Raw genomic sequence first — 15890 nt, 5'->3', positions numbered from 1 at the left:
ACTAGCCGACAGGCCCCGCATGCTACTAGCCGACAGGCCCCGCATGCTACTAGCCGACAGGCTCCGCATGCTACTAGCCGACAGGCTCCGCATGCTACTAGCCGACAGGCCCCGCATGCTACTAGCCGACAGGCTCCGCATGCTACTAGACAGTTTAATGTGTTTTAATTCTGAATGGGATTCTGTGTGTGTGTGCGGTCCTGTTTAGTTCTTGCAGTACTGTGAAAATACAGGATTTGCCTTGTAATCACAGGCAACTAAAGGATTTTCCTTGTAGAGCTGATCAAACATCTGTTGTATGTGTGTGTGCGTGTGTGTCATCTTTATGAGGTCTTGTGGAAGAGGTGTTCCGATCTGTCCCCTAATAATAGAACTGTCCCTGAATGAGGAGGTGGGACAACACACACAAATGCACATACACAAACACTCACACAAGCTTACAAACATTCTTACACACATACATAAGCTTCCAAACACAAGTACCCACACACACAGTGTTAGAGGCTACGTGAGACCGCTCACATGACCAGCTGACTACATGACTGTGTTCACAACCTGAGAGGAACAGAGAAAATATCATGAGGAGATCCGTCTGCAGAGAGAGAGAGAGAGAGAGAAAATTAAAGAGAGCGCAATATTTTTAGAAAGAAAAGAGAGAGAAAAAATCACCCAGTCAACCTGCGTGGTGTCTAATCTGCTGGGGGTTTCCCCTCCCTCCCTCCCTCCCTCCCTCCCTCCCTCCCTCCCTCCCTCCCTCCCTCCCTCCCTCCCTCCCTCCCTCCCTCCCTCCTGCTCTTGCTACTGTGAGACAAACAACTCAGGAGGAGCACAGCCCTTAAGAACGCATGCATGCACACACACACGCACACACAGTGAGAGAGAGAGAGAGAGAGAGAGAGAGGGGTGGGAAACAGAGAGAAAACAAGGAAGGAGCTTACCCCTCCCCTCTCCCTCTCTCTCTCTCTCTCTCTCTCTCTCTCTCTCTCTCACACGCACACACACACACACTGAGTCCGGATGGGCGTATGTTTTGTCCAGCCCCCTCAGCCAATCCCGGCGTAGGGACGGCCCCAGTCCCTGCCCCGGTGGGGGGCAGGGCGTGGCGGAGGGCGGGTGGAAAGGAGGGGGTCTAACTTAAGCAGCATGCTGGCAGGCTGCAGCTCGTTGTTTCACTGTCGCTCTGCTCTTCTATGGTGGCTCAGACGCTCAGCATGAAGATTCAAGAGAGTCCGGAGGCGGGCAGGACCCTGGGGGAGTCGGAGAGAGGCAGGACCCTGGGGGAGTCGGAGAGAGGCAGGACCCTGGGGGAGCCGGAGAGAGGCAGCTGTGAGGACGTGCCGCGGCTGACCACTCTGACAGAGGACGGCGACTGGGGAGGTGAGAGAGCTCTCCCTGTGAGCTGCTTCACACACACACACACACAGTCTCTCCCATCGGAGAGAAAAAAAACTACAAATGGGATGGCAGATGCAAGCCTTCTGCTCTCTCTTTCTCTCTCTCTCCTCCTCTTCCTCCTCCTGTTGCTCCTCCTGGTTCACAAAACAAGCGTCCCATCAGGGCTCAGTCTGCTCCACATGTTCAACCTCTCAAGACACACTCGCATGGGAACGCCAACATCACTGCTTTTAAGGAATTTTACAGTTTACTTATTTATTTTAGTTTTTTAGAAGACGGGAATTGTGTGCGGTAATGTTCAGGAGGTTTTAGAGTTGTTTGAGGTTTTTGAGGTAGTTGAGATCTAAGAGGAGGAGTCTGTGCATGCATGAAGGTGCTGCTGTCCTGTTGTTGTTGTTGTTGAAGAGTGAGTATTTACTCTGCATATCTTTAACACACACAGCTGACGTTATTCCCTACCTTGTGTGTGTGAGAGTGTGTGTGTGTGCGTGTGTGTGAGAGTGTGTGTGTGTGTGTGTGTGAGAGTGTGTGTGTACGTGTGTGTTCGTGAGAGTGTATGTGCTTGTGTGTGTTTGCGTGTGCGTGTAGCAGTTACTGGGCAGTTTGTGTCTGTCAGAACATAGCGGTGATAATTAAAGGGGAGGTTTGGGGGGGGGGGCGCTCTGTGTGTGTGTGTGTGAGCCGTATATCTGCTACTCTTAAAGGGATGGACCAGAGAGCAGAATGTCAAGGATGTCGGTCTGTAAACATTGGGAACATCTCTCTCTTGCGGTTCAAATTGATGGTGTGTGCATGTGTGTGTATGCGGGTATGCAAGGTGTGTGTATTCGGGTGTGGGTGGGTGTGTGTGCAGGAGTGTGTATGCAGGTGTGTGTGTGTGTGTGTGCGGGGTGTGTGTGTGTGGACTGTTTGCTCTTAGATAATCACCAGATGAGAAACTTGGATATTGGATGGTGTTCTCTGCTTGCATATATGAACAAGGGGCTACATGATAGACAGTCCTCTCTACTGGCTACATGATTATAAGTCCATCTAATGGCAATTCAGTATGCATAAGCCACTTTATCTCAGTATCCGATTGCACTATGTTGACCATTCACGCTGCTCATTATTCTTATTTTTATATATATTTTATTTTATATTTAAATTGTTGTATTCTTAGATTGTTTAGTTCTTAGAAATAGTTAAACTTTTGTACTTTTACTTAATTTAAGATCTGTATATGTTTTGTGTTTTGCACCTCCCTGCCACAGTAAATTCCGTGTTTGTATAACATACATGGCGAATAAACCGAATTCTGATTCTGATTCTGAGAGACCATCCTCTCTACTGGCTACATGAGAGACCGTCCTCTCTACTGGCTACATGAGAGACAGTCCTCTCTACTGGCTACATGAGAGACCGTCCTCTCTGCTGGATACATGAGAGACAGTCCTCTCTGCTGGATACATGAGAGACAGTCCTCTCTGCTGGTTACATGAGAGACAGTCCTCTCTGCAGGATACATGAGAGACAGTCCTCTCTGCTGGATACATGAGAGACAGTCCTCTCTACTGGATACATGAGAGACAGTCCTCTCTACTGGCTACATGAGAGACAGTCCTCTCTACTGGCTACATGAGAGACAGTCCTCTCTGCTGGATACATGAGAGACAGTCCTCTCTGCTGGTTACATGAGAGACAGTCCTCTCTACTGGCTACATGAGAGACAGTCCTCTCTACTGGCCAGATCATGTTGACGTTCAGGAAGGTCATCTACGAGACAACAGAAAACCAACCCTTTTTCAAGGTTTCGAAATCTTCTTTTTTTTTTTACACACTATTGTTACTGGGGACTCAAGGATTAAGTCTTATCAGACGAGGGGGAAAAGATTTGAAAAGAAAGGGAGACTTGTGGACGTGTGTTTATTAAGCTGTTAATCCTGAAGGCGGTAATGACCTGCTTGTGTTTGGTGCTTGGAGGGAAAGGGGAGTCTACTGCATGCATGAAGGTGTTATTGTTTTGGAGACAGATTGCAAAAGCAAGAAAAGGGAGGAGTCCGTAGAGGGAGAGAGAGGGAGAGGGACAGAGGGAGAGAGAGAAATTATTACTTGTCAAATGGTCTTTTTGATCTAAAAGCTGTTTTAAATGTCCTTTCCAACTGCCTGTGTGTAACAATCTTGTGATGTTCGTGCCTTCAACACTAGGAGTTGTTGAGTTGTTGTATGTAGTGACATGTATGAACACCATGCCAACATGATCTTTAGAAGGTCAACCTCGTTCCAAGGTAACTGCTTGCCGTCAGCACGTTTCAAGCTCTTTGTGCGCAAAGTGTCAAAGGTCACACTTTTTTAAAGAAAACTTGATCTCTGATCAGCTAGACCAGCAGGCTCTGGGGCTGTGGAAGGGTTAGCTGTGGTTAGACTGGTGACTGCAGCTCTCGGCAGAGTGCCCTCTAGTGGAGGCTGTGTGCATTACCCAGTCTGCATTTACACATAGTTAGGTCTATAAGTATTTGGACATTGACACAAATGTCATCATTTTGGCTCTGTATACCACCACAATGGATTTGAAATGAAACAATCAAGATGTGCTTTAAGTGCAGACTTTCAGCTTTAATTTCAGGGTATTTACATCCAAATCAGGTGAACGGTGTAGGAATTACAACACATTTTATATGTGGCCCTCCCCCTTTTTAAGGGACCAAAAATAATTGGACAAACTAACATAATCATAAATCTAATTGTCACTTTTAATACTTGGTTGCAAATCCTTTGCAGTCAATGACAGCCTGAAGTCTGGAACCCATAGACATCACCAGACGCTGGGTTTCGTCCCTGGTGATGCTCTGCCAGGCCTCTACTGCAACTGTCTTCAGTTCCTGCTTGTTCTTGGGACATTTTCCCTTCAGTTTTGTCTTTAGCAAGTGAAATGCATGCTCAATTGGATTTAGGTCAGGTGATTGACTTGGCCATTGCAGAACATTCCACTTCTTTGCCTTAAAAAACTCTTTGGTTGCTTTCGCAGTATGCTTCGGGTCATTGTCCATCTGCACTGTGAAGCGCCGTCCTATGAGTTCTGAAGCATTTGGCTGAATCTGAGCCGATAATATTGCCCGAATTCATCCTACTGCTTTTGTCAGCAGTCACATCATCGATAAATACAAGGGAACCAGTTCCATTGGCAGCCATACATGCCCACGCCATAACACTACCTCCACCATGCTTCACTGATGAGGTGGTATGCTTTGGATCATGAGCAGTTCCTTCCCTTCTCCATACTCTTCTCTTCCCATCATTCTGGTACAAGTTGATCTTGGTCTCATCTGTCCATAGGATGTTGTTCCAGAACTGTACAGGCTCTTTTAGATGTTTTTTGGCAAACTCTAATCTGGTCTTCCTGTTTTTGAGACTCACCAATGGTTTACATCTTGTGGTGAACCCTCTGTATTTACTCTGGTGAAGTCTTCTCTTAATTGTTGACTTTGACACAGATACGCCTACCTCCTGGAGAGTGTTCTTGATCTGGCCAACTGTTGTGAAGGGGTTTTTCTTCACCAGGGAAAGAATTCTTCTGTCATCCACCACAGTTGTTTTCCGTGGTCTTCCGGGTCTTTTGGTGTTGCTGAGCTCACCAGTGCGTTCTTTCTTTTTAAGAATGTACCAAACAGTTGATTTGGCCACACCTAATGTTTTTGCTATCTCTCTGATAGGTTTGTTTTGATTTTTCAGCCTAACGATGGCTTGCTTCACTGATGGTGACAGCGCTTTGGACTTCATATTGAGAGTTGACAGCAACAGATTCCAAACACAAATACCATACTTGAAATGAACTCTAGACCTTTTATCTGCTCCTTGTCAATGAAATAACGAACTCCCTTTATGAGGGAATAACATACACCTGGCCATGGAACAGACGAAACCCAGCGTCTGGTGATGTCTATGGGTTCCAGACTTCAGGCTGTCATTGACTGCAAAGGATTTGCAACCAAGTATTAAAAGTGACAATTAGATTTATGATTATGTTAGTTTGTCCAATTATTTTTGGTCCCTTAAAAAGGGCGGGGCCACATATAAAATGTATTGTAATTCCTACACCGTTCACCTGATTTGGATGTAAATACCCTGAAATTAAAGCTGAAAGTCTGCACTTGAAGCACATCTTGATTGTTTAATTTCAAATCCATTGTGGTGGTATACAGAGCCAAAATGATGAAAATTGTGTCAATGTCCAAATACTTATGGACCTAACTGTACGTCTACATATGATTCCTTCAGCAGACTTTTATCCAGCGCAACGTATAAGCAGTGCATATAGACCCTCCTGTAGGACATGTGGCATCAGGACTGCAGAGTTCCAACACTGATTACAGTTGATGTTGCTGTGTGTTGCTGTGTGTTGTGTGTTGTTTTGTGTTATGTGTTGGGTTGGTGTGTGTTATCTGTGTTGTTGCGTGTTGTTGTGTGGTATGTGTGTTGTGTTGCTGTGTGTAATGTGTGTTGTGTTGCTGTGTGTAATGTGTGTTGTGTGGCTGCTGAGAGCATGGGCTGGAGGGTTGTATCCTGGTGTGATTCTCACTCGCTTGTGAGTCTCACTCACATGTGAGCTGAGTCAGTCAGACTGGGGGGCTTGTTCCTCTTATGCTGCTGTGAGCAGACAGGAGGGCAGGGAGGGAGAGGGGGAGAGAGAGGGAGGGAGGCAGGGAGGGAGAGGGGGAGAGAGAGGGAGGGAGGGAGGCAGGGAGGGAGAGGGGGAGAGAGAGGGAGGGAGGCAGGGAGGGAGGAAGAGGGGGATGGAGGGAGAGGGGGAGAGGGAGGGAGAGCGGAGGGAGGGAGAGGGAGGAAGGAAGAGGATAAAGAGGGAGGGAGATAGAGACAGTGGGAGGGGGATGGAGGGAGGGAAGGAGAGGGAGAAAAGGAAGGAGGTAGAGGAGAGGGAGGGAGAGAGAGAGGGAGGGAGAGAAGGTGAGAGAGAGGGTTAAACTACTGGCGTAATACCTTGATCAGAACCAAGGTTCTTCTCTGCTTCATGCAGAAGCTCTGAGGGCTTCAGAGTGTTCAGGCAGAGCTCCTTCTGACTGGGGAAGAAGACAGGATGGAGAGATGGAGGGTGGATTTGGACCTCTACCCTGCAGAGCCCAGGGGTCAGTACACAGCTATACTGAGGAGAGAAGGAGAGGAGGAGGGAGGGAGCAAAGAGAAGAGAGGGGAAGAGGGAGGGAGAGAGGAGGAGGGAGGGAGAGAAAGCATGTACATCTTCAGGTGTCCACAATTCCAACCTTTTTCCCCTGAGGCACTTGCTTACCTCACTCTGTCCTCTCTCGCCTCTCTTTCCGCTCCCTCCCCCTCCCCCTCTTCTCCATTTCTCTTTCCTTCTTTCCCACCAGATTCTCCCTTCTTTAGCACCCCCTTCCTTGATTTTAAAAGCTTTTTCCATCAGAGTTGCCATGATGGTAAGTAGTACTGGTCGTGGAAGGATCTAGAAGGCTTTGTGCATGACCTTTAGTATGCTGCATGACAACACTGTTACCGAGAGCTGCTGTAGTTGTTCCTGCTGCAGCACAAACTTCACACACACAGCCCGCCCCCCCCACACAGCCCGCCCCCCCCACACAGCCTGCCCCCCCCACACACACAGCCCCCCCACACACACAGCCCGCCCGCCCCCCACACACACACAGCCCCCCCACTCACACACAGCCCGCCCCCCCCCCTCCCACACACACACTCACTAAGGTCTGAGACTATGATGCTGTGTTTTCTCTGCTGGTGTAAGCGCACGTAGACAGCAGCACTACCGCTGTGGACGCTTGTTTTGACACCAGGAGGGTGTGTGTGTGTGAGAGAGGAAGGGGAGCGTGAGAGGTTTCTCCAGAACCTTCTCTGCTCTCCTAGCAACAAGCTCTGTGAGCTCAAACTCTCTGGGAAACCAATATACTGAGGCATATCTCTCTGTCTGTCTCTCTCTGGGTTTTATCTTTTCCTAAGTTACTTGTGTTGTTGTCCATCTCAGGCACAGAACACACACAGCAAAGGACAGAGACAGACAGAGAGACGGAGGGGGAGAGATGAGAAAGGGGGAGAGATGAGAAAGGGAGAGAGATGAGAGATGGGGAGAGATGTAAGCCGTCGACTTGGAAACATCTGTCACAGGCAGGTCGATCTGAAAGAAGGTTTTCATAGTAAAGTGTTTCAGAGCCTTTTCATCCGCACACACACACACTCTCTCGCTCTCTCTTGATGACCTTCGCTTGTCGAGAGGACATGCCAAGAAGTTGTTGTCCTGGAGACGAGCGCTGGTGGCTCGATGGTAGAGTAGACGGGGTAGTCTGACACGCACCTCCAGTCTGGACGCTCTCACAGTGTCAGCCTGGGAGACTCATCAGAACAGCATGGAGGAGAACATGCATGTTACGTGTAACTCTGTGTGTGTGTGTGTGTGTGTGTGTGTTGGTTCAACTTTCAGCTCTGTCTTTAGGAAGGTGAGAAACAGCTGTTCACTATCGTAAGCCAAGTTCCATAGACGTGCGCACACACACAGTCACTGCTTGTTTGCCGGTCAGGTCTGTGATAGTGTTGTTTCTTTCCTCGTCTGTGTGCTGTCTGGTCTACAGACAGACAGTCTACAGACCAGACAGACAGTCTACAGACAGTCTATAGACAGTTTACAGACCAGACAGACAGTCTACAGCCAGTCTACAGACAAATCAAATCGACAGACAGTCTACAGCCAGGCTGAGGTGTTCATGGTCCTGATGTTCCTTAGAGCCAGCCCCGGCCTACTCGTCGTGGCAGAGGGAGAGCATGGACCGCGACGAGGCCCGCCTGTCCCCTCACCCCGGGGGGCGCCTCATCCGCCAGCTGGAGGAGGAGGGAGACCCCATGCTGTCGCCTCGCTCCTACGCTTACGGACACTGCCAGCACTACCTGGACGACACAGAGGTCCCACCCTCACCCCCCAACGCTCACTCCTTCGTCAGGTAAACCAAGCACAATCACCCAGAGTTTATACAGTTGTGGTGTTGAGGGGTGACGGGAGTGTGCGAGTGTGAGTGTGAGTGTGTGTGTGTGTGTGTGTGTGTGTGCAGTTCCTGATATGTTGATTTCCCGCTGGCTGCAGTCGCAGAAGGAGTTCCTCTCTGGGCTCCTGTGATGATGAGAGAGAGGAGCTGACCTCAGCACAGCTCTCCAAGAAGATCCACGGGTTGAAGAGGAAGATCCGCAAGTACGAGGAGAAGTTTGAGGATGAGCGCAAGTACAGGGTAGGTCACTACCTCTTGGTCAGCAGTCAAATGCTCTATCCACCCCAGTTCCTCATCCTGCAAGAGGGAAACACAATTGGACATAAACAAGGGATTCTTAGCAAACTAAATTAAATTCCACTCACTTGGTCGGCTTCACTTGGCCGTAAACAAGATTAGCCGGATTGCTAATGAGAGTCATATGATTCAGGAGCAAATGTCAGGAAAGTAGGTCAATTAATTCAAATTCTGACGTTGTTGTACGCAAACAATGAAGGCTGCTGTTGATGTGAACGAGTGAATGACGTTGTGTTTGTTGTTGTTGTTGACAGCCGTCTCACAGCGACAAGGCGGGTAACCCAGAGGTTCTGAGATGGATGAACGAACTGGCCAAGCTGCGAAAGGACCTGAAAGGTCAGCAGTGAAATCACTACCAAGTTTTCCTTCATTTACTGACTGAAGAGAATGAAGCTAGAAAATTTGAGTAGTCGAAGAATTGAAATTAAAATCATAGAATCACCAGAATGGGTGTGTTTAATCTCTACCTCTTCTTTCCCCTCCTCTCTACCCCCCCCCCCCCCCCCCCCGCTCCCCCAGAGAGCAGGCTGATGAAGTCTGAGGAGGACCTGCCCCCCCTGACGCGCCAGCGCAGCAACACCCTCCCCAAGAGCTTCGGCTCCCAACTGGAGAAGAAGCCCTCCCAGGAGCGCCCCCCCCAGCCCCCAGTGGAGGCCACCCTGGGGGCCGTGCAGAGCCGGCTGCAGGAGAAGAGGGAGGAGGTGGGCCGGCCCGACGACATCAAGGTGATTTTATTAGGACAATTACAGTTTTTTTTAATCAAAAACACATCAGCTGCTCTTACATAAATAATAACAATACAAAACAATGAAAAAAAACTGACGCGTTAAAACACGTTAAAAAAAAGAAGAGAAACAAACCAAGAAAAACTAAATTAATAGAAATATGATGCATGTTAATGTCCAACACAAACAGCCATAAAACTTAGCTTCCCTTGTTTATAAACTAGTCTTTTTCTGAGTTTTAACTATATGACCTGGAAGAAGTGTGTGTCTAACGGTGGTCATGTTTTAGCAGCCTAGATGGGGTACCTGAGGGTGTAGGGGACTGACTTCCTGTTCTCTGACAGGATATGACACGTGAGCAGATCGGAGCAGAGAAAGTGGCACTCCAGAAGGCTCTTCTCTACTACGAGGGCATCCATGGACGACCAGTGAGTTACCAAACACACACACACACGCACACAAACACACACTGTAAGTGATGGCTGAAGACTCACAACAAATACTTCCAATCCTGATAGATACTGACCTAGATCACAACTGAAGAGTAGGTGTTTAAAACCTGTCCGTCTCTCTGTGTGTGTGTGTGTGTGTGTGTGTGTGTGTGTGTGTGTGTGTGTGTGTGTGTGTGTGTGTGTGTGTGTGTGTGTGTGTGTGTGTGTGTGTGTGTGTGTGTGTGTGTGTGTGTGTGTGTGTGTGACCCATCTACGCACATCTCAGAGCACAGTGAAAAGTTGACCTTCAGTGAAGAAATGATGTGGTTTGGGTTAGAGACATGGCCTTATCAGTCTGCCATTATGAATTCCTCATGTTAGACCAGACAGCGGCTGAACCCAAAACAAAAGCGTCTCTTTAGAACAGATCTGACACCAACTCTATCTGAGGTGAGGACGTAACTAAGTCATTGGACTTGCTTGTTGTTCATCCCTCGTTAATTGTGTAATTAACCAGTAAGTGTAGGTGAACTACTGCTCACCTTACAGGTGCTGTCATGGTTATAGCCCGAAACTTGCCTTTACTTCTCATGAAAACAGACTACTGGAGGATCTGGGTCAGCTGTCACCGCTCTTCACGTCAACCCAGTATCGCAGCCCGGTTTGCTCCGGAGAGGAGTTCTAACAACGTAGACCTCGTGGCTAGCCTATTACATGACATTACATTTACATTATATCATTCAGCAGACGTTTTTACCCAAAGCGACGTACAAATGGTGCATAAAGAAATTACTACAGGAGATGAAGGAGCAGGAACAGTAATTCTAACAGTATTTCCGGTGGTAGTAAAGGAACATCGCAAAGTAACATCTCTCAGCTACCACCATGCGCGGGGAACACAAATAATAGTAATTTCTACTGCGATAATAACGTTGTGCTTGTGGTGTAACCTAACTAACAAGGCGCCTTGTCTGTCTCTATCCCCCCCCCAGATCACCAAGAGCGAGAGGCTGATCATGAAGCCTCTGTATGATCGATATCGCCTGGTCAAACAGATACTCTGCAGAGCTTCCACAATCCCAGTCATCGTGAGTACAGCAAGCGATTTAGCCACGCAACGCTAAAGCTAGCCTGTCTCCACATCAGCTCCCAGGTGTCAGAAGGTCGCCTGCAGTGTTAGCATTAATCAGAGACGTCAGATGCACTAAGCTCGTCTGGGTACGTAATCGCCCGCAGCATTAAGGTCAGCATTAGCGTTAGCATCTGCCGCTGTAGGCATAGCCTCAGAGTCCGCGAGTTTGCCTCATTGGCTAGTTAGCCTCAAGGCTAACGCTTAATTCGCATCAGAGGCTCAATGCATCAACAGGTCTTTACAGCGAATCAGACGTTAGTATCTTGGGTCACAGTGTCTCATCTGGTTTTACACACGCACACGCACACACACACACAAAGGAAAATAACACTTGCTACACAGCCACAGGGTCACAAAAACGTTTCTAAAAGAAAGTCACATTATCATCTAACATGGGAGATTATCTGGTATGACTGGACTGGAATAAACAGAATACTCATGAGAGCAAACCACTATATTGGAATAACGCCCATGCAAAGATTACAGGGTTAGAATATCTACCTCATTTCAACACATTTATATTGCTTTATATTGTATGAGAAGTCTGATATGGTATCGGTATGTGTATTTGAGCCTGTTGAGTTAGGATTATTTGTTGGGGCAAACATTGTGAAAACATAATCTAGCATTTGTATTCTGGGCCTGCTGTGGTGTATGCATTATATAATATGCTATCTTTAATCCGTATTACACAGGGACATTCCCATCTAGCACTCTGTCCAGAAGTGAACAGCTGCGTTCGTGTTCTGTGTTAAAAAGCAGTTATCTGGTGTTTCAGAGGTTTAAAATCACACAAGGACGTTGAATCAGAACAAAATGGCGTCCAGCCGGCCAGTGCTGTGCTGTGTTTGACTGCTCTGGGTCAGTCCCATAGTCATGGTAACGCGTCCTTGTCGACCCACACTACAGGGTTCCCCATCCAGCAAGCGCAGGGGCCCCCAGCTACAGCCCATAATAGAGGGCGTTCCCGCTCTCTTCTTTGACGACATCAAGGTGAAGAGCCCACGCCTTAGCTCCAAAACCGACCAATGATTGCTCAGGCTTCCTCATCCCGCCCCCATCCCCCGTCATCCAATCACCCTTCCCTTCACCCCTCACCCCAGCCTGATCAAGGCCTGCTGATTGGACCACTGCACTTTAGCTCCGTGTGCAAATCTGTAGACACCGAGTTGTTTCCGGGTGCTTCCATTTTCTTTGACTTGGACCTGATTGGTTGCGAGAGTGTGTGTGTGAGGGGGGGGAGGAATGCTACCATTGCCAGTGTGTGTGTGTGTGTGAGGGGGGGGAGGAATGCTACCATTGCCAGTGTGTGTGTGTGAGGGGGGGAGGAATGCTACCATTGCCAGTGTGTGTTCCTCGAAGATATGCACTCTCAAACACGGACACCTGCCTGCTAACAAATTAATCGAATCAAAACACGACCACAATCAGAACAGCCGCGACGAATGCATGCAGCTTGTAGTGAGCCACAGTCAACATCTAGCAACTAACAACCTATGATCCTCTCGCTCCAGACTGCGCTTCTCCTGGAGGTCCACCGCTGGGCCCCAGGGCTGGGGGCCAGCTCCCCTCAGCAATGAGCACCCTCTCCCTGCTGCTGCCCCCCTCTGACCCCTTTTCTCCTTCCCCAGGAGGAGGAGGACGGCTCGGAGGACGAGGGGGATTTCAAGCCTCCGTCCTGCGTGACGGAGCGTCCGGACCTCAGCATGCTGGGCTTCCTGGAGCAGCTGGAGGAGGAAGGCTTCATCTCCCCGGTGGACGAGCTGTCGCCCTCAAGAAGCACCACCGACATGAGGCTGTCCAACCTGCACTCTGCCACCATGTAAGCTAGGCCAAACTCTCTAATCTGATCCTCCAGACCAGTGGTTCTCAACCCTGGTCCGCATGACCTCCTGTCCTGCATGTTCTAGATGTTCTCCTGCTCCAACACACCTCATTCTAATGAGTGGGTCGTTACCAGGCTTCTGCTGACCTTGATAACGAAACATTCATTAGAATCAGGAGTGTTGGAGCAGGGAAACATCTAGAACATGCGGGGCGGGGGGTCGCTGAGGACCAGAGTTGAACAATCCTGGTATCGAAGCTTTACTCCGTCTTACCAGAATACTATAACTACAGTGTGGACTATACTCTTTGACACAAACAAAAATGTGTAGAGAAATTATTGCATTTGAAGCAAAGTGGTTATTTTATAGGTTCACTTTTATCGATGAACGTATCTCATTTACAACTGAGAGCCACCGATGTGTTGTACTCTACGAGGTTGGCCGTGCATGGAGGAGCAAACTCCTGAAGGTCTAACATGTCTCTCTCCACCAGGGAGGACCAAACTCCTGAAGGTCTAACATGTCTCTCTCCACCAGGGAGGACCAAACTCCTGAAGGTCTAACATGTCTCTCTCCACCAGGGAGGAGCTCGTGGTGCAGCTGCAGGAGGCCAGGGAGGAGAAGAAGAGGATACGCAAAAACCTCAGAGAGTTTGAGGACCAGTTCTTCAGGCAAAACGGAAGGTGAGGGCTTTTCCTGGCAGCCCCCTGCTGTATCAGGCTCACGGTTAGCTGCCAAAGACATCAAGGTTATGAAACTCGGCTGATATTTCCTGTGGTTTGGTTGCGCTGCGGACTCTGAACGTCGGCCATTTCCCTAACGTTTTGTTTGTTTTTACAACCCCACTCCTTGTTTCCATAGAAACGTGCAGAAGGAAGACCGCTCCCCGTTGGCTGTCGAGTATAACGAGTACAAGCATGTCAAGGCCAAGCTCCGCCTGCTGGAAGTGCTCATCAGCAAGAGAGACTCTTCCAAGTTCATCTAAACACGGATAAACAACCATGAGGACTAACTACAGAGACTCTATCTTGAGATGGACGACCCTGTGAATACCTAGCCTCCATAAAGACAACGTTCAAAATATTTTCCTTTTGTTTCTTTCTTTCATTCACCCTCCCTTCCTTTTTTTTCTCCTGCCATCTGTGTTGTTCACACGTTTGTCTTGAGCGGCCCGCTACCTGCGTGGCTAATCCCCGCTAGCTGCGTGGCTAATCCCCGCTAGCTGCGTGGCTAATCCCCGCTAGCTGCGTGGCTAATCCCCGCTAGCTGCGTGGCTAATCCCCGCTAGCTGCGTGGCTAATCCCCGCTAGCTGCGTGGCTAATCCCCGCTAGCTGCGTGGCTAATCCCCGCTACCTGCGTGGCTAATCCCCGCTAGCTAGGGAGTCAGGTGTCTGAGCGGTGAGGGAGTCGGACTAGTAACCCGAAGGTTGCCAGTTCGATTCCCGGTCATGCCAACTGACGTTGTGTCCTTGGGCAAGGCACTTCACCCTACTTGCCTCGGGGGAATGTCCCTGTACTTACTGTAAGTCTGCTAAATGACTAAATGTAAATGTAGCTGCATGGCTAATCCCCGCTAGCTGCGTGGCTAATCCCCGCTAGCTGCCTGGCTAATCCGTACCGTGGAGATCTCCTTGGTTTCCCTCTCTGGGAGCCAGGAGTCTGGTGGGATGTGTCCCGACAGGAAGTGAGGACAGCAGTCTGGTGGGATGTGTCCTGACAGGAAGTGATGGAGAGCAGTCTCCATGTTGCTGTTTCCAACTCCCAAACAGAGCTGCCACTTTCAAAATGTCTGCCGTTTTGGCAAGAGAGAGGGTGTCAGTTGGACAGCAAGATGGACGAAACATCAGTTGATTTGATTTGCAACTCACAAAAGTGTTTTGTATTATTTATTTTCATCCTATGAATGTTTTAATTGTTGCTGATAGTTTTTCCATCAAAGCAGAGAGAATGTTTATTTTTCTTGGAGGTTTTGGATTTGACTCTTAATATGTATAAATTGTATTTCTTTTACAGATTTTAAAATCAAAGAAAGTAGGAGGGCTGTTGCATAGTTTTGTAAGGGAGACAATTACAATCAGAACAAATCAAACTGTGTTAAAAATGTTTTACTTCTTCATGATTAGTGCCAAGCTTACCTGAAATGAAATAATGTTAACCGAGGAAACTTAACATTCTTGACATTATTATTTTTTACATCTAACAAAAATTAACCAAGAGCAGCATTGATTTGTAGAAGAATGCAGAACAAGTAGTGTTGTAGGACGAGTGTGATCCAAAGACAATAACTTGGATGATTTCATACCAAAATAGCATAGTCATAGTGCATCAATGTATACATTATCATAGTGTAGATCTTGTGATCACTGGTTGCTAAGGTTACGCGTTCGACTTCCTGTTTATTTGTGTTGTTTCTTTCACTTTGTGTAAAATCAGCTGTTTTCTGTCCCAGTATGTTTCAAGGGCCCGTAAACCATCTCTGATCCTTCAGCCTGACATGCTGTTCTCATCTTCAGTCTGTTCCTTGTAAATATAGATCACAATCTGTGTTTGCATTGCAAGATAAGCAAGTACATCTTTTTTTGTCTTCAAAATGGATAGTTTTTGACAGTGTGACTTTCGTTTTTATTGAATGTAAACACTGGTGGACATAATGAATTTGTGTGTGTACATTTTAGTACATAAATCGTATTTGTATTTTGTATATATTATATAAAACCAGACGTATTTTTACTGACTTAGTGGTGTTGGGTTTTCACTGGTGTGGTGTGTGTTGGTGGTTGCATGATTCACCTTTAGTTTTAGTTACATTTATTAAAAAATTTCCAGAGATAAAAACGTCACATTTCACTAAAACACGACAGGGTGGTATGAGGTGAAATTGAATTTTATTTGCTCAGGAAAAAATATAAGGATAAATAATTCATCCATTTAAAAAGGTACAAAAGTAAATATATACTCAAAACAAGCCAGTTACAGCCACTAATAAGCCCTTGAGTATGCATACATTGACCAAGAAACAAGACTGGTTGGAATTATGATTATTAATCTCTTCCTCTAACACAGTGGATATCCAGCTGCAGAA

General features: G+C 47.7%; 1 protein-coding gene across 1 annotated transcript in view; it reads left to right on the top strand.

Moving 5' to 3' along the window:
• The window catches only part of fam13a (family with sequence similarity 13 member A), a 36242-nt gene extending 20700 nt beyond the window's left edge, over positions 1 to 15542 (top strand). The window contains exons 9-20 of the mRNA XM_067251107.1: positions 1203 to 1377; positions 6762 to 6827; positions 8141 to 8354; positions 8495 to 8636; positions 8948 to 9029; positions 9213 to 9418; positions 9763 to 9846; positions 10842 to 10937; positions 11891 to 11974; positions 12613 to 12803; positions 13389 to 13490; positions 13669 to 15542. Coding sequence (XP_067107208.1) covers positions 1203 to 1377; positions 6762 to 6827; positions 8141 to 8354; positions 8495 to 8636; positions 8948 to 9029; positions 9213 to 9418; positions 9763 to 9846; positions 10842 to 10937; positions 11891 to 11974; positions 12613 to 12803; positions 13389 to 13490; positions 13669 to 13792 — 1566 coding nt within the window. The 3' untranslated portion in view covers positions 13793 to 15542. The remainder of the gene's footprint in view (positions 1 to 1202; positions 1378 to 6761; positions 6828 to 8140; positions 8355 to 8494; positions 8637 to 8947; positions 9030 to 9212; positions 9419 to 9762; positions 9847 to 10841; positions 10938 to 11890; positions 11975 to 12612; positions 12804 to 13388; positions 13491 to 13668) is intronic.
• The last annotated feature ends 348 nt before the right edge of the window (positions 15543 to 15890 follow it).

This window comes from Osmerus mordax, chromosome 14 (genome assembly GCF_038355195.1).
Source record: "Osmerus mordax isolate fOsmMor3 chromosome 14, fOsmMor3.pri, whole genome shotgun sequence".
In the NCBI taxonomy this organism is placed as follows: Eukaryota; Metazoa; Chordata; class Actinopteri; order Osmeriformes; family Osmeridae; genus Osmerus; species Osmerus mordax.
The sequence above is the reverse complement of the archived record's forward strand: the minus strand, read 5'-3'. Positions and strand labels throughout refer to the sequence as shown.